This window comes from Oncorhynchus keta, chromosome 7 (genome assembly GCF_023373465.1).
Source record: "Oncorhynchus keta strain PuntledgeMale-10-30-2019 chromosome 7, Oket_V2, whole genome shotgun sequence".
Classification (NCBI taxonomy): domain Eukaryota; kingdom Metazoa; phylum Chordata; class Actinopteri; order Salmoniformes; family Salmonidae; genus Oncorhynchus; species Oncorhynchus keta.
The window spans coordinates 38,485,171-38,503,533 of NC_068427.1; the positions used below are offsets into that span (position 1 = coordinate 38,485,171).

Sequence of the window (18,363 nt, forward strand, 5' to 3'; positions counted from 1 at the left end):
TCACACAAGTTGTGTCAAAATCACTCAGGTGGTGTCTGAGATATCTCGTGGGTTAGCTAGACCCATATCCCTGAACACGTGTGTCTGAGATATCTCGTGGGTTAGCTAGACCCATATCCCTGAACACGTGTGTCTGAGATATCTCGTGGGTTAGCTAGACCCATATCCCTGAACACGTGTGTCTGAGATATCTCGTGGGTTAGCTAGACCCATATCCCTGAACACGTGTGTCTGAGATATCTCGTGGGTTAGCTAGACCCATATCCCTGAACACGTGTGTCTGAGATATCTCGTGGGTTAGCTAGACCCATATCCCTGAACACGTGTGTCTGAGATATCTCGTGGGTTAGCTAGACCCATATCCCTGAACACGTGTGTCTGAGATATCTCGTGGGTTAGCTAGACCCATATCCCTGAACACGTGTGCAAAATTCTAAATGGTGGAAAATCCATCATGACAGACCTGAGGCAAATTTGTTCCTTGCGAGGAGAGTGACCCATGTACCAAATTTCATGACTTTAGGTCAAACAGGGTGAGGGGCGTGACCATCCAAAGTTTTCAATCTCTTGTTATGACGCCACCATCTGGCCAATCAGTGTCATATTGTAAATGCCGGATCTCTATGGCAAGACGCATCATTCACCCAAGTGCTGTATGAGATATCGCATGTGACTAACGTACGAACGAACAAACTTACAGACGGACAGAGGCAGATCCACAGTCCCCTTCCCGATTTCATCGTGGGGGACAACTATCTGAGAAGGAAATGTTGTGCGGAAATGTCTTCACGTCAATTATCAAAGTTGCACAACATAGTCCCCACAATAACAACAAAAGCTACTGTGCTCACGGTCACTATGGCATTGTGTGAGATGCATTCATATACACTGTTTATGTGAGTGTGTCTGCATGGGGTGGCAGGGAAGCCTAGGGGTTAGAGCTTTGGACTAGTAACCGGAAGGTTGCAAGTTCAAACCCCCGAGCTGACAAGGTACAAATCTGTCAATCTGCCCCTGAACAGGCAGTTAACCCACTGTTCCTAGGCCGTCATTGAAAATAAGAATTTGTTCTTAACTGACTTGCCTAGTTAAATAAAGGTAAAATAAAAAATAAAAAAATGCACCTGAGAAGGGACAGGGGGGACAGGGTTGTCACTCAGTACCCTCTTGAGCATATGTGTGCACATGTGTGTCAGTGGTGGTCGGTGCCGTTTAAGGCGAGGGAATATTAGGACCTTCTTTGATGAGCATGGTCTTGTTTCTATATAACAGCATATTGGATGACTGTCAGTCATATTCCATTGACCCAGCTTAATGGAACATCGAAAAGTTTAGGCTGCCAAATGATACTCGAATCTTCCCTCTAGCCATCATGAGGTTGCTAGAACCTAGCCTATGAATGAAAGTTTACAACGTACTGTAGGTGTACAGGTCGAGAGAATTTAGAGTAATCAAGGTAACAGTGACCCATTCAATACCGCCTCGCACACTCTTGCCTGCATCGAGCTGATGTAGGGTGTAAGCATTAGTCCAACAGTTGCAATATAGGTATGTTTATCCCTGTTTTGCTCCTGTTGCTTCCGTTTAAGAAACTTTTTTCAACAGAATCAGTGGAATCAATACACCCCTGATAACACACAAACAGTTCACTTTCATAGCAGCCACATAAAAACAGCATGACCACTTTGCTGGTTGTATATTTAATTTAATTCCTTCAACCTTCAACTCTTCCTCTCACCTTTTCCATTCGCTTGTGGACTTCAGTGCACAACACATCAGCTGTCTGTGACTAGGCGAAAAAACCTTTCCAAGCCAAACCTTCACATCAGGACCGCTAACCGCTACACACAGCCTACATGTTGTCTTACGTCATAGTCAACATGGCTAGTAAAACTAACGCGTTAGTAAACCCGCTACAATCATGCAGTACAGCGTACAGTCAGAAGCAGTTTAGCAGTTACACCGGTGGGCCCCGGTATCCGAAATTAATTGACTGGGTGGACAACATATCAGTTCATGCTGCAAGTGTTTTGATAGGTTGGAGGACGTCCTCTGAAAGTTGTCATAATTACTGTGTAAGTCATTGGAAGAGGGTGAGAACTATGAGCCTCCTAAGTCAATGTAGCCAGAGGACAGAAGCTAGCTGTCCTCTGGGTACACCATGGTGCTAGCCTACAGAGTTTTGGTGAGACTACTACTGTAGACCTTCGGGGCTCTCGAGTGGCTCATCGGTCTAAGGCACTGCATCTCAGTGCTAAAGGTGTCACTACAGACACTGGCTCGATTCCAGGCTGTATCACAACCAGCTGTGAGTGGGAGTCCCATAGGGCGGTGCTCAATTGGCCCAGCGTGGTTAGGGTTTGGCCTGGGAAGGCCGTCATTGTTCTTAACTGACTTTCCTAAAAAATAAAATAAAAATACCTTAATTGCAAAACAGTGTGTTTTAAACAATTATTTGGTGACGTGAATATATTTAGTACAGTTTTATCTAAAAAGGAGAACTTTTTAAACGTTTCACTATTTGGACTTTTGTGAAATTAACTGAGGAGGATGGTCCTCCCCTTCCTCTTCTGAGGAGCCTCCACTGATGTATATGTGTGTGTGTGTGTTAGTGTATAAATGTCTCCTCTCCTCTGTTTTCTCAGGCTATAAATACTACAGGCAGCATATGGACAGAATGTCCTCTTGTTGGAGAACCTTTGGGCTAGAAGATGTTAGAACAAGTTGCTGTGCCAGGACAGGGGCTGGGCATTGGCCTCAGACAGGACAGACAGTGTTGATGGTTGGTGAAGCGGTCTGGTGAGGGGCTGGGTGGGAGGGTGACAACGTCAGAGTGTACAGTACTATACAGTATGTTACAATACTGTATTGCTGAAGGGCAGAGAACAGCGAAGGCTGCCTGGAGGGCAGTTGAAGATAAAAATCTGTTCTGCCTCTGAACAACTGCCTCTGGCAGTTAACCTACTGTTCCTAGGCCGTCATTGTAAATAAGAATTGTTCTTAACTGACTTGCCTAGTTAAATAAAGGTTAAATAAATACAAATATGATGAGTCACACAGCTGGCAGCAGCCTCTCTTTCTTTTTTTCTTGCTTGTTCAGTGGAGCCAGAGGGTCTCCATGGAAACAGGATTCCAACTAATTCAGTCGAATGAGAAGCACAGAGGCAGGGTGGTTAAGGAATAAAGAGAGAGGATGGATGAAAGAGAGGGAGACAGATGAGGAAGAGCTACAGTGTCACAGACAGGAAGAATTTAACGAAGAGACGACACGGAATCTGGGTTGTTGCTAGTTACCACAGCCACAAAGTCATAATTATGGCTAAACCCCACCTATTTCTACAATTTCTCTACATAAAATCAGATTTTATAACCTTAACCAACCACACTGCTAACCTTATGCCTAACCCTAAATTAAGACCAACAGTTGTTTTTTTTTATCGTGCATTTTTACGATAGACAATATTGAATTTGTTGCTCTGGTAACTAGTGACAACCAGGAATCTACCTTTTCTTCTTCATCATCATCCTCACCCTCACCACCATCATTATCATCATCATGTTCACTGTATAGGCCCTAGTTATGTTACACACAGAGCAGGTTTTGGGACAGTAATAAAGAGACCACAGAAGCTGCAGGCACTTGGAAGGGAGCGGGGGGGGGGCAGCATTCAGCAGCCCAGCATCTGAGTCTGTTTTAGTGCTCAATGTTCAGTTTTGGAGGTTAATTCATAGCAACCAAAAACAGCTGCTCGTCACCGACCTAGGCCAGCGGGCACCAGTCCTGCAAGTGCAGCTCGTCCCCAGTGTGCGTGTGTGTGTAACTCGTCCCCAATGTCCTCTGGGAGAGAGAGGATGCTCATAACTCATTAAGGGTTACAGCGTCACCCGTGCAACACCACAGAGAGCTGACATTCTTCTTGCCGCTGGCTGGTGGGGGACATTGTTGCAGTTTGAAACACTTACAATATGGCCCTAGGACTGTTTAGTAAGTGATATGGCCCTAAGACTGTTTAGTAAGTGATATAGCACTAGGACTGTTTAGTCAGTGATATGGCACTAGGACTGTTTAGTCAGTGATATGGCACTAGGACTGTTTAGTAAGTGATATGGCTCTAGGACTGTTTAGTAAGTGATATGGCTCTAGGACTGTTTAGTAAGTGATATGGCTCTAGGACTGTTTAGTAAGTGATATGGCACTAGGACTGTTTAGTAAGTGATATGGCACTAGGACTGTTTAGTAAGTGATATGGCACTAGGACTGTTTCGTAAGTGATATGGCACTAGGACTGTTTAGTAAGTGATATGGCTCTAGGACTGTTTAGTAAGTGATATGGCACTAGGACTGTTTAGTAAGTGATATGGATCTAGGACTGTTTAGTAAGTGATATGGCACTAGGACTGTTTAGTAAGTGATATGGCTCTAGGACTGTTTAGTAAGTGATATGGCACTAGGACTGTTTAGTAAGTGATATGGCTCTAGGACTGTTTAGTAAGTGATATGGCTCTAGGACTGTTTAGTAAGTGATATGGCACTAGGACTGTTTAGTAAGTGATATGGCACTAGGACTGTTTAGTAAGTGATATGGCACTAGGACTGTTTAGTAAGTGATATGGCACTAGGACTGTTTAGTAAGTGATATGGCACTAGGACTGTTTAGTAAGTGATATGGCTCTAGGACTGTTTAGTAAGTGATATGGCACTAGGACTGTTTAGTAAGTGATATGGCACTAGGACTGTTTAGTAAGTGATATGGCACTAGGACTGTTTAGTAAGTGATATGGCTCTAGGACTGTTTAGTAAGTGATATGGCTCTAGGACTGTTTAGTAAGTGATATGGCACTAGGACTGTTTAGTAAGTAATATGGCACTAGGACTGTTTAGTAAGTGATATGGCACTAGGACTGTTTAGTAAGTGATATGGCACTAGGACTGTTTAGTAAGTCTCTCACGGCCAAGCTTCAACAGAAAATGTAGGCTAACTTGTTCCATATGACAAGTCTGGACTAGGGAGCAGAGTGAAGGGAACACAATACTTCCTTAAGTGTGCAAATGACATAATGTTTGGCATAGAACACAGGAACTTACTCTCTATGGTCAAGAAATGGCAGACCAATCAGACACAATGGATCCTTTGACACCCATAGAAAAACATTACACCAAATCCTAATGTATGAAATCAGGGATGGAAATAATTATTAAAGATATATAGTGGTGACATATTGGCGAGGCCAGAACGGGTCCCACTTCACACCTTAGGGCTTTCCCACTACTGAGCCAAACCAATCCAAGCGGAGCCAAACCAAGCTGGTCTGCCTAGCCATGTCAGAGACGCAAACTCGGTCTCAACCTTTAAGTCTTTACTGAAGACTCATCTCTTCAGTGGGTCATATGATTGAGTGTAGTCTGGCCCAGGAGTGTGAAGGTGAACGGAAAGGCTCTGTGGCAAACAAACCACCCTTGCTGTCTCTGCCTGGCCGGTTCCCCTCTTTCCACTGGGATTCTCTGCCTCTAACCCTATTACAGGGGCTGAGTCACTGGCTTACTGGGGCTCTCTCATGCCGTCCCTGGAGGGGGTGCGTCACCTGAGTGGGTTGATTCACTGTTGTGGTCGTCCTGTCTGGGTTGTCGTCCTGTCTGGGTTGGCGCCCCCCCCCCCCTTGGGTTGTGCCATGGCGGAGATCTTTGTGGGCTATATTCAGCCTTGTCTCAGGATGGTAAGTTGGTGGTTGAAGATATCCCTCTAGTGGTGTGGGGGCTGTGCTTTGGCAAAGTGGGTGGGGTTATATCCGTCCTGTTTGGCCCTGTCCGGGGGTGTCCTCGGATGGGGCCACAGTGTCTCCTGACCCCTCCTGTCTCAGCCTCCAGTATTTATGCTGCAGTAGTTTATGTGTCGGGGGGCTGGGGTCAGTTTGTTATATCTTGAGTACTTCTCCTGTCCTATTCGGTGTCCTGTGTGAATCTAAGTGTGCGTTCTCCAATTCTCTCCTTATCTCTTTCTTTCTCTCTCTCGGAGGACCTGAGCCCTAGGACCATGCCCCAGGACTACCTGACATGATGACTCCTTGCTGTCCCCAGTCCACCTGCTCCAGTTTCAACTGACCTGAGCCCTAGGACCATGTCCCGGGACTACCTGACATGATGACTCCTTGCTGTCCCCAGTCCACCTGGCCATGCTGCTGCTCCAGTTTCAACTGTTCTGCCTTACTATTATTCGACCATGCTTGTCATTTATGAACATTTGAACATCTTGGCCATGTTCTGTTATAATCTCCACCCGGCACAGCCAGAAGAGGACTGGCCACCCCACATAGCCTGGTTCCTCTCTAGGTTTCTTCCTAGGTTTTGGCCTTTCTAGGGAGTTTTTCCTAGCCACCGTGCTTCTACACCTGCATTGCTTGCTGTTTGGGATTTTAGGCTGGGTTTCTGTACAGCACTTTGAGATATCAGCTGATGTACGAAGGGCTATATAAATACATTTGATTTGATTTTGATTTGATACTGAACTGGCCTGATTACGCATCCACCATAGTTAATGGAACTGTGTTGAAAAGGATCATGTTAAAGTTCACAATACTGTGAAGAGGGTACATCATATTGGTGTTGTGTATGTGTATGTGTGTGTGTGTGGGGGGGGCACTCACCCTGAACACAGAACTTGAGCTCCTTTATATCGATGATGGTACTGGTGGGCATCCTATCCGGAACCTTCCTGCTCATGCGGTTGTAGTTCCGCCTTTTCTTGGTCTCTCCCCACAGGTTGGAGCCGCCGTGCATGCTGGGTATGTTGAGGACGGCGATGCCTTCCAATGACGTGCTGCTGAGGTCCAGGATGATACCGTCACACTTGGGGGACGGAGAGACAGAGATAAAGAGAGAGGTAGAGAACGAGAGGTAGAAAGCGAGACAGGGAGAGAGAGAGGGGGATAGAGAGAGAGAGGGTAGAGAGAGAGAGACTACGTACGAAGACTTGAGACAATGGCTGAGACAGAACTGAGACAGAGAACTGAGACAGAGAACTGAGACTGAGAACTGAGACAGAGAACTGAGACAGAGAACTGAGACAGAGAACTGAGACAGAGAACTGAGACAGAGAACTGGGACAGAGAACTGAGACAGAGAACTGGGACAGAGAACTGAGACAGAGAACTGGGACAGAGAACTGGGACAGAGAACTGGGACAGAGAACTGAGACAGAGAACTGGGACAGAGAACTGAGACTGAGAACTGAGACAGAGAACTGAGACTGAGAACTGAGACAGAGAACTGAGACAGAGAACTGGGACAGAACTGAGACAGAGAACTGAGACAGAGAACTGGGACAGAGAACTGAGACTGAGAACTGAGACAGAGAACTGGGGCAGAACTGAGACAGAGAACTGGGGCAGAACTGAGACAGAGAACTGGGGCAGAACTGAGAAAGAGAACTCTATGGCTGAAGTATCTTCAAGGAGGCTTCACATCGCTGGTCCTTTTGATCATTAGAGTGTCACAATGGCTCCTCATCAAAAGGTACTTAGTGATCATTGTCTATTTTGCACTTACTTACAAGGAAAAAAACTCTAAAGATTACGACCTTGTGTTTTCATTTAACCTATGCTATTTTAAATGTATTTGTATGTATTTTACTTTTATTTAACTAGGCAAGTCAGTTAAGAACAAATTCTTATTTACAATGACGGCCTGCCAAAATGCAAAAGGCCTCCTGTGGGGACGGGGACCTGGGATAAATAAAGAATACAAATAAATACTATTTAAATATAGGACAAAACACACACCACAACAAGAGAGACAACCCAACACTACATAAAGAGAGACCTAAGACAACAACATAGCAAGGAAGCAACACATGACAACACAGCATGGTAGCAACACAACATGGTAGCAGCACAAATCATGGTCCAAACATTATTGGGCTCAGACAACAGACATCTAACGATGGTGTCTTATGCCAGTATGTTGTATGTGAACCACATACACTGACTATACCAAACATTAGGTGGCCCTCAGTACAGCCTCAATTCGTCAGGGCATGGAAAGCATTCCACAGGGATTCTGGCCCTGTTCACTCCAATGCTTCCCACAGTTGTGTCAAGTTGGCCAAATGTTCTTTGGATGGTGGACCATTCTTGATACACACTGGAAACTGTTGAGCATGACACAAACTGGTCCGCCTGGCACCTACTACCATACCCGGTTCAACGGCACTTACATATATTGTCTTGCCTATTCACCCTCTGAATGGCATATATACACAATTCATGTCTCAATTGTCTCAAGGCTTAAAAATCCTTCTATATCCTGTCTCCTCCCCTTCATCTACACGGATTGAAGTGGATTTAACAAGTGACATCAATAAGGGATCATCGCTTTCACCTGGATTCACCTCGTCAGTCTGTGTTGAGGAAAGAGCAGGTGTTCTTAATGTTTTGTACTCTCAGTGTATAAGGCTATCTGATACAACCTGAAAAGAGCATTACAAGAATATGGAAAAACTGCTTATAACTGTGTCCATTTGGGGATATTATTGGGAGAGGCACCCGTAGACATTACAGTAGCATTGAATAATATTTACAGTAGCATCAAAGTACATGTTTTCATCAATACATTACATAATGTTGCCTTGAGTGTGGAGAAATTCACAGGAAAATATGTTCTCATGTCCCAGCTAGTGATTAACTACAAAATATAAGTATTTTGTACCATCAAGTGGATGTTTTTTTACTTTAACACTTTCGGTCCATGTGTGCACTTTCCCATATGTTTAAATACAGTCCTAATTCGACAAATGTGTTCAAATAAGCCACGTAGTAACAGAAAAAGAAAACATATTCACAAAATGTGAAGCGACCACCTCGTTGAAAGCAAATGATGTTGGAATGTACCACATCATATACAGCCCTCCAGTGCTGTCAGAGCGAAGACATATTTATGACATCAGAGGTTTTAGTGCCCATGAAAAACAGTTTCAGGAACACCCCCCCCACCACACACACACACACACACACACACACACACACACACACACACACACACACACACACACACACACACACACACACACACACACACACACACACACACACACACACACACACACACACACACACACACACACAAACACACACACCTTTCTCTCTCTGTCTGGAAGTTTACTCTGTGGAGCTTTTAATAGCCCAGTTTAATTACATCTTGCAGGGCGATATAACTTTAGAGGTGGATCCTGTTACGCCACATTTCATCACCCATCACTGTGCCCTCTGCTCCAAGGCAGAACACCGGAGATTTGACTGCTTGGCACACCATGTGCGTGTGTGTGTGTGTGTGTGTGTGTGTGTGTGTGTGTGTGTGTGTGTGTGTGTGTGTGTGTGTGTGTGTGTGTGTGTGTGTGTGTGTGTGTGTGTTACACACTGTGAATAACATGTGTGGGGACTTGAAGTAACACCTTGCTAAGCTTTTCCAAAAACCTGACGACTACTAGCCAGCCAAGGGAGCTGCCGGGTAATGTGAGGTTTGCAGTTTGGTTTAATAGTAATGATTAAAAACATTATCGCGTTAATCCCAGGCTAGGTTAATAGACTAGGTTAATTTGTGTCTGTGAATCACTTTCTAAGGTCTGAAAAATGTGACATAATGCTGTATATTACCCAGACTATGGAGGTGTCCCAAATGCACTCGGTATCCTATATAGTGCATTACTTCCCATAGGGCTCTTGTCAAAAGCAGTGCACTATGTAGAGAATATGGTGCATTTTACACACACATTATCACTGCTACTTTATATCAAACACTGACTAAATTGGTGTGTTTGTCTATTCCTGTTGTGTGTGTGTGTGTGTGTATATATGTGTGTGTGTGTGTATGTGTGTGTGCATGCGACGTGTCCTCTCTCAGTAGTACAGAGACAGTTACCTGACAGGCCGGCTTGATGAAGCATTCGCTGAGAGATAAGAATAGCTAGCTGCCCCATGGGAGTTAAATACTTTGGTTTAATATCTTTGATGTCTTTCAAGAGATTTTTTAAAAGTTTGCAGGTAAAAGCCTGTCAAATCATTCTGCAACAGCGATGAACTGATTAAACTTTCTCATCTCAAGTTTCATGTCTATAAGACGTGTTGATACAAAATGGGAATCATGAGATGTTGGTGTGTCAACTCATCTCCAGCCAATGTTTTAAATACCTTTTGATGGGGATAGAGAGAGACAGAGAGGAGAGATGGCATTTTGGGTTTGTCAAATAATCTTAAAATGATTAAACTAACTGTAAGTCCCACTGGATAAGAGTGTCTGCTAAATGAGTCAAATGTCAAATGTAAATGTAATCTCCAGCCGAAGAGTATAGCGTTGACTCACCTCGACTTCGATACACTCATTGAGTTTCTTGCACGTGGCAGAGATGGTCTCAGTGGTGCCAAACTCAAAGTACCACAACTTGTTCTTCATTCTGTAAACCAAACAGGAAGGAGCAGGAAGATGAGGAGAGAAAGTGTCACCAGGGGTCCTCCTGCAGTCCTCCTGCAGTGGAGGTGTAATGTATTTCTATTATTGTAGTTGTCCTAGACTCGATGAGTCATACCTGGTGGGAAATTGAAAACAACTTTTGACAGGTACAGTGCCTTGCGAAAGTATTCGCCCCCCTTGAACTTTGCGACCTTTTGCCACATTTCAGGCTTCAAACATAAAGATATGAAACTGTATTTTTTTGTGAAGAATCAACAACAAGTGGGACACAATCATGAAGTGGAACAACATTTATTGGAAATTTCAAACTTTTTTAACAAATCAAAAACTGAAAAATTGGGCGTGCAAAATTATTCAGCCCCTTTACTTTCAGTGCAGCAAACTCTCTCCAGAAGTTCAGTGAAGAGCTCTGAATGATCGAATGTTGACCTAAATGACTAATGATGATAAATACAATCCACCTGTGTGTAATCAAGTCTCCGTATAAATGCACCTGCACTGTGATAGTCTCAGAGGTCCGTTAAAAGCGCAGAGAGCATCATGAAGAACAAGGAACACACCAGGCAGGTCCGAGATACTGTTGTGAAGAAGTTTAAAGCCGGATTTGGATACAAAAAGATTTCCCAATCTTTAAACATCCCAAGGAGCACTGTGCAAGCGATAATATTGAAATGGAAGGAGTATCAGACCACTGCAAATCTACCAAGACCTGGCCGTCCCTCTAAACTTTCAGCTCATACAAGGAGAAGACTGATCAGAGATGCAGCCAAGAGGCCCATGATCACTCTGGATGAACTGCAGAGATCTACAGCTGAGGTGGGAGACTCTGTCCATAGGACAACAATCAGTCGTATATTGCACAAATCTGGCCTTTATGGAAGAGTGGCAAGAAGAAAGACATTTCTTAAAGATATCCATAAAAAGCGTTGTTTAAATTTTGCCACAAGCCACCTGGGAGACACACCAAACATGTGGAGGAAGGTGCTCTGGTCAGATGAAACCAAAATTGAACTTTTTGGCAACAATGCAAAACGTTATGTTTGGCATAAAAGCAACACAGCTCATCACCCTGAACACACCATCCCCACTGTCAAACATGGTGGTGGCAGCATCATGGTTTGGGCCTGATTGTCTTCAGCAGGGACAGGGAAGATGGTTAAAATTGATGGGAAGATGGATGGAGCGAAATACAGGACCATTCTGGAAGAAAACCTGATGGAGTCTGCAAAAGACCTGAGACTGGGACGGAGATTTGTCTTCCAACAAGACAATAATCCAAAACATAAAGCAAAATCTACAATGGAATGGTTAAAAAATAAACATATCCAGGTGTTAGAATGGCCAAGTCAAAGTCCAGACCTGAATCCAATCGAGAATCTGTGGAAAGAACTGAAAACTGCTGTTCACAAATGCTCTCCATCCAACCTCACTGAGCTCGAGCTGTTTTGTAAGGAGGAATGCGATGTACAAAACTGATAGAGACATACCCCAAGCGACTTACAGCTGTAATCGCAGCAAAAGGTGGCGCTACGAAGTATTAACTTACGGGGGCTGAATAATTTTGCACGCCCAATTTTTCAGTTTTTGATTTGTTAAAAAAGTTTGAAATATCCAATAAATGTCGTTCCACTTCATGATTGTGTCCCACTTGTTGTTGATTCTTCACAAAAAAATACAGTTTTATATCTTTATGTTTGAAGCCTGAAATGTGGCAAAAGGTCGCAAAGTTCAAGGGGACCGAATACTTTCGCAAGGCACTGTATCTGTCACATTTGCTGTCATGTGGCAGCAGGTAGTCTAGTGGTGGCAGGTAGCCTAGTGGTGGCAGGTAGCCTAGTGGTGGCAGGTAGTCTAGTGGTGGCAGGTAGCCTAGTGGTGGCAGGTAGCCTAGTGGTGGCAGGTAGCCTAGTGGTGGCAGGTAGCCTAGTGGTGGCAGGTAGTCTAGTGGTGGCAGGTAGCCTAGTGGTGGCAGGTAGCCTAGTGGTGGCAGGTAGCCTAGTGGTGGCAGGTAGCCTAGTGGTGGCAGGTAGTCTAGTGGTGGCAGGTAGCCTAGTGGTGGCAGGTAGCCTAGTGGTGGCAGGTAGCCTAGTGGTGGCAGGTAGCCTAGTGGTGGCAGGTAGCCTAGTGGTGGCAGGTAGTCTAGTGGTGGCAGGTAGCCTAGTGGTGGCAGGTAGCCTAGTGGTGGCAGGTAGTCTAGTGGTGGCAGGTAGCCTAGTGGTGGCAGGTAGTCTAGTGGTGGCAGGTAGCCTAGTGGTGGCAGGTAGCCTAGTGGTGGCAGGTAGTGGCAGGTAGCCTAGTGGTGGCAGGTAGCCTAGTGGTGGCAGGTAGCCTAGTGGTGGCAGGTAGCCTAGTGGTGGCAGGTAGCCTAGTGGTGGCAGGTAGCCTAGTGGTGGCAGGGTAGTGGTGGCCTAGTGGTGGCAGGTAGTCTAGTGGTGGCAGGTAGTCTAGTGGTGGCAGGTAGTCTAGTGGTGGCAGGTAGTCTAGTGGTGGCAGGTAGTCTAGTGGTGGCTAGTGGTGGCAGGTAGCCTAGTGGTGGCAGGTCTAGTGGTGGCAGGTAGTCTAGTGGTGGCAGGTAGCCTAGTGGTGGCAGGTAGCCTAGCAGGTAGTCTGGTGGTGGCAGGTAGCCTAGTGGTGGCAGGTAGTCTAGTGGTGGCAGGTAGCCTAGTGGTGGCAGGTAGTCTAGTGGTGGCAGGTAGTCTAGTGGTGGCAGGTAGCCTAGTGGTGGCAGGTAGTCTAGTGGTGGCAGGTAGCCTAGTGGTGGCAGGTAGTCTAGTGGTGGCAGGTAGTCTAGTGGTGGCAGGTAGCCTAGTGGTTAGAGTGTTGGACTAATAACTGGAAGCTTACAAGATCAAATCCCTGAGCTGACAAGGTAAAAATCTATTGTTCTGACCCTGAACGTGGCAGTTAACCCACTGTTCCTAGGCTGTCATTGTAAATAAGAATTTGTTCTTAACTGACTTGCCTGGTAAAATAAAAATGTGAGGATCAACGAAGCTGTTAACGCAGCCCAAAGCCTAAACTCAACTAGGGGACAATATTTCATTTTCAGAGAAATTAAGCACAAAGGACAACAACATGCCCAGTCACTTTAGTGCTGCTTTGACATTGCGACAATAAACACATTTTCGCTTCAGTACCCCTATGCCAAGGCTGGCATGACAACAATGACTTTGGGTGTGGACCAGCGCCCGAGGCTACCATAAGATCATGTTTAATGTTTTCCCCCCTGATTCAAAAACATGCCAACAACCTTGAGCCGAACGAAGTTGAAGTTCATGTTCAGTTCTGCCCTGGAGTTTGGTTTGTCAGAGGTGAACTGCTTGGCATTTTTAAAACGTAGATGTATCACTTTTTCTGTGAATTACACTAGTAACAAAGACACACACAAAGGGGATATGCACATCCCAAACACACTAACCTTCAGAAAAACCTTTCTGGGCAAAACAAACTGTAGCTAAAGAAATAAAAGGCCTGCCCGCAGTCCAATGCTTCTCTACAGTGATGTATTTCTGCCCACAGTCCAATGCTTCTCTACAGTGATGTATTTCTGCCCACAGTCCAATGCTTCTCTACAGTGATGTATTTCTGCCCACAGTCCAATGCTTCTCTACAGTGATGTATTTCTGCCCACAGTCCAATGCTTCTCTACAGTGATGTATTTCTGCCCACAGTCCAATGCTTCTCTACAGTGATGTATTTCTGCCCACAGTCCAATGCTTCTCTACAGTGATGTATTTCTGCCCACAGTCCAATGCTTCTCTACAGTGATGTATTTCTGCACACAACAAAGATACATGTAAAAGAAGACAAAGGACCCAGGCTCCTGGCTGTCAACACAGCCTGGGTTCAATAGAGAGAGAGAGAGTTAAACTAAACATTATGGAAATGAACTGAACTGCAATTACTTTGAACTAGATTTAATCATTGTTATTTCCTCCACTCTCTGATCAGTTTACAATATCCTTGTCCCCAGGGGAAAGAACTGCCTATCTAAGTGGGTCTGTATTGTAAATACTTGGGACATACTGTCTTACTGAGTGAGCCCTGCTCTTCAATCTTTTTAACCTCCCCAGTCCTGGTGAAAGAGTGATGGTCCAGAGAAAGCTCAGTGAGACAGACAGAGGGCAGAGTGTCTGCGGGTTTTCCCTCCTTCCTTGTACTTCATTGATGAATTAAGGTCACTGATTAGTAAGGAACTCCCCCTAGCCGGTTGTCTAGGGCTTAATTGAAAGGACAAAACTAAATCCTGCAGACACTAGGCCCTCCATGGAATGAGTTGGACACCCTGCCCTAGTGTGAGTGTGTGTGCGTGAGGGAGACAGACATTGATAAAGGAGGACACACACCCAGACTCATTGGGCCCTATTGTTCCACCAGAATGTCTACCTCTCTTGTGATTTTCCTGTACTGTTTGATCACCGCCCTGGACTCACAGACAGACAGACAGACAGACAGACAGACAGACAGACAGACAGACAGACAGACAGACAGACAGACAGACAGACAGACAGACAGACAGACAAGGCTGTAAATCTCATACTGCCAGAATCAGCCTTCAACCATTAACTGCATGGTCTTACACAATATATGTACCTCTTCCTGTACAAGCCCAGGCCAATGAAAGATCACCACTCCTCTGGAAACGTGTTCTACTCACCAACGACAGTAAAAGACACAATTCTCTCACAGGTCAGTCTGGTCAAAACAAACAGTAATTTGTGTGTCCTTCTATGCTGCTGGTGGCTAACAAAAATCCTGGCCGTTTTACAGTGTGTTCCAGAAACATGGGGTTGCCTTGCTAATGCTGACAACATGGTTATTGGCAAAACAAGCTCTGTTGCCATGCGGGCATAGCAACCCTTCATGTAAGGCAGGAGCAGAGCAGGGCTCTCGAGACAGAAGACATCTATGGATACACATATTTCAGTAGAATAGGAATAAAGAAACAAACAACACGATGTGTCAATATTTTAAGTGAGAGATCTGCTAGGTACTTTCAGTAGGCCTATATATCCCACCAGTCGTCAACTGTAAATATAATTGATTTGAGTTGATACCTGCGCACTGTCCCTGGCTGCCCTATAATACTCCACTGTTACTTTAAGACTTTGTTCAATGTTCAGTCTTCCTCACACTCACCTCACTGTTCACTAGAAACCTTTGCTCTGTCAAATTAAAGGATTATGAGCATATTTAAGAACACAATTAGGCATGGTTTCAATTCTCAATGAGCCGAACTGCCTAACCTCATTAGCTAGTTTCCACTTGAGGAGCCCTGTAAAAATAGGATTAACTCAAAGGTTTTTTTCTCTCGTGTGGACAGAGGAGTGTGACAGGGAGACAAAGCTACTGTACCACTACCACAATCCCTGCTTGTATCCCACTGAGCCTGGCTAAGAGCAGAGAAAAATCTTCAGAAATCTACAGAATAAAGCACCATTGGCCTAGGCTCACAGCCTACTGGCACTACCCAGCTAGGACATTCAGTTCCTTGGAACATGTGGGTGCTTATGTTTTTGGTTTCCCATTGGTTCTGGGCACAAAGCTATACGATTCCTGACTGGTAAAATCAACAACAACACAAAATGTAAGTTGCAGGGAGGTTTTGAGAATGTTTTACTATGGTTCCCTGAAAGTTTTCCTGAGAGGTTTTATTATTCATTTTTCATTTTATTCATCAAACATTTTTATTGTGGCACAGCATCAGTGAGAATTGAACCTATGATCTTTTCCCTGTCCGTGGAATTAGTTCACTGTGCCACCAGGATGGAGTTAACATGACATGTTTTTTTAACTGATACAAAGCTGTTAATTTGAATCTGTTCAAACAGACCCCCTTTCAAAGGAAACAAGCATTTAGTGGGCGTGGCCAACACACCTGAACAGACTTAACAAGATAGAGGCTAGAGAGTTTTGTTGACGCTGAGAACGGAATTAATGTTTTTATATAGCATTCTTAGAATGTTCTTCGAATGTTACTAATGTTTCCTTGTTTTTTTTAGAACGTTTTCTTAATGTGCTGAGAACATTACTTTAAATAGAACCATTAAGAAACCTTCAGAAAACGTTATGTAGCACTACTGAAATTCCCACAGAAGTATGTTGTTTTTTAACGTTCTCTGTACGTTCTGAGAACATTACTGTAAATAGAACCATGAGAAAACATGTAGAAAATGTTATGCCGAAGTACTGAAATTACCACCTAAGAATCACATGGTTCTCAGAACTTTCTGTGCTAGCTGGGTATCATGCACCATTCCCAGAACATTGTGGGATGGTTGTATACAAAATAAGCATAGGACAACCAAGCTCTCACCAAGTTCTAAGATATATTGTTCCAGAACATTATGTGCTAGCTGGGTAGTGGATAGGGGCCTTTTTTTGTGTGCAGCCTGATAAAGAAAAGGTTTTTCATTTATATGCTTGAGAGTTGGGGCGGCAGGGTAGCCTAGTAGTTAGAGTGTTGGACTAGTAACCGGAAAGTTGCAAGTTCAAACCCCCGAGCTGACAAGGTACAAATCTGTCGTTCTGCCCTTGAACAGGCAGTTAACCCACTGTTCCTAGGCCGTCATTGTAAATAAGAATTTGTTCTTAACTGACTTGCCTAGTTAAATAAAGGTAAAATAAAAAGCTCAATATGCAAGGCTGTGCTTGTCTGTCTGTAAAGCCTGGGGCTGGTGAATTCAGGGCTATGAGTTCACCGGTTCAAACTGTGCTAACTGTACCCTCAGGAAGCAAATACTGATCAGTCTTTCTGATTGTAGCCCAGCCAAACACATTACCAACCAACGTTGATGGATGGATTCATACAGTGCCTTGCGAAAGTATTCGGCCCCCTTGAACTTTGCAACCTTTTGCCACATTTCAGGCTTAAAACATAAAGATATAAAACTGTATTTTTTTGTGAAGAATCAACAACAAGTGGGACACAATCATGAAGTGGAACGACATTTATTGGATATTTCAAACTTTTTTAACAAATCAAAAACTGAAAAATTGGGCGTCCAAAATTATTCAGCCCCTTTACTTTCAGTGCAGCAAACTCTCTCCAGAAGTTCAGTGAGGATCTCTGAATGATCCAATGTTGACCTAAATGACTAATAATGATAAATACAATCCACCTGCACTGTGATAGTCTCAGAGGTCCGTTAAAAGCGCAGAGAGCATCATGAAGAACAAGGAACACACCAGGCACGTCCGAGATACTGTTGTGAAGAAGTTTAAAGCCGGATTTGGATACAAAAAGATTTCCCAAGCTTTAAACATCCCAAGGAGCACTGTGCAAGCGATAATACTGAAATGGAAGGAGTGTCAGACCACTGCAAATCTACCAAGACCTGGACGTCCCTCTAAACTTTCAGCTCATACAAGGAGAAGACTGATCAGAGATGCAGCCAAGAGGCCCATGATCTCTCTGGATGAACTGCAGAGATCTACAGCTGAGGTGGGAGACTCTGTCCATAGGACAACAATCAGTTGTATATTTCACAAATCTGGTCTTTATGGAAGAGTGGCAAGAAGAAAGCCATTTCTTAAAGATATCCATAAAAAGTGTTGTTTAAAGTTTGCCACAAGCCACCTGGGAGACACACCAAACATGTGGAAGAAGGTGCTCTGGTCAGATGAAACCGAAAATTGAACTTTTTGGCAACAATGCAAAACGTTATGTTTGGCGTAAAAGCAACACAGCTCATCACCCTGAACACACCATCCCCACTGTCAAACATGGTGGTGGCAGCATCATGGTTTGGGCCTGCTTTTCTTCAGCAGGGACAGGGAAGATGGTTAAAATTGATGGGAAGATGGATGGAGCCAAATACAGGACCATTCTGGAAGAAAACCTGATGGAGTCTGCAAAAGAATGGCCAAGTCAAAGTCCAGACCTGAATCCAATCGAGAATCTG

The 18,363-nt window shown here is 44.4% G+C and overlaps 1 protein-coding gene across 5 annotated transcripts in view; it reads right to left on the reverse strand.

The window, feature by feature from the left end:
* The window catches only part of LOC118386425 (diacylglycerol kinase beta-like), a 171,169-nt gene that overhangs the window by 20,611 nt on the left and 132,195 nt on the right, over positions 1 to 18,363 (reverse strand). For all 5 annotated transcript variants that reach the window (XM_052522797.1, XM_052522800.1, XM_052522799.1 and 2 more), the window contains 2 exons: positions 10,352 to 10,442; positions 6,643 to 6,844 (listed from right to left, as the gene is read on the reverse strand). In XM_052522797.1, coding sequence (XP_052378757.1) covers positions 6,643 to 6,844; positions 10,352 to 10,442 — 293 coding nt within the window. The remainder of the gene's footprint in view (positions 1 to 6,642; positions 6,845 to 10,351; positions 10,443 to 18,363) is intronic.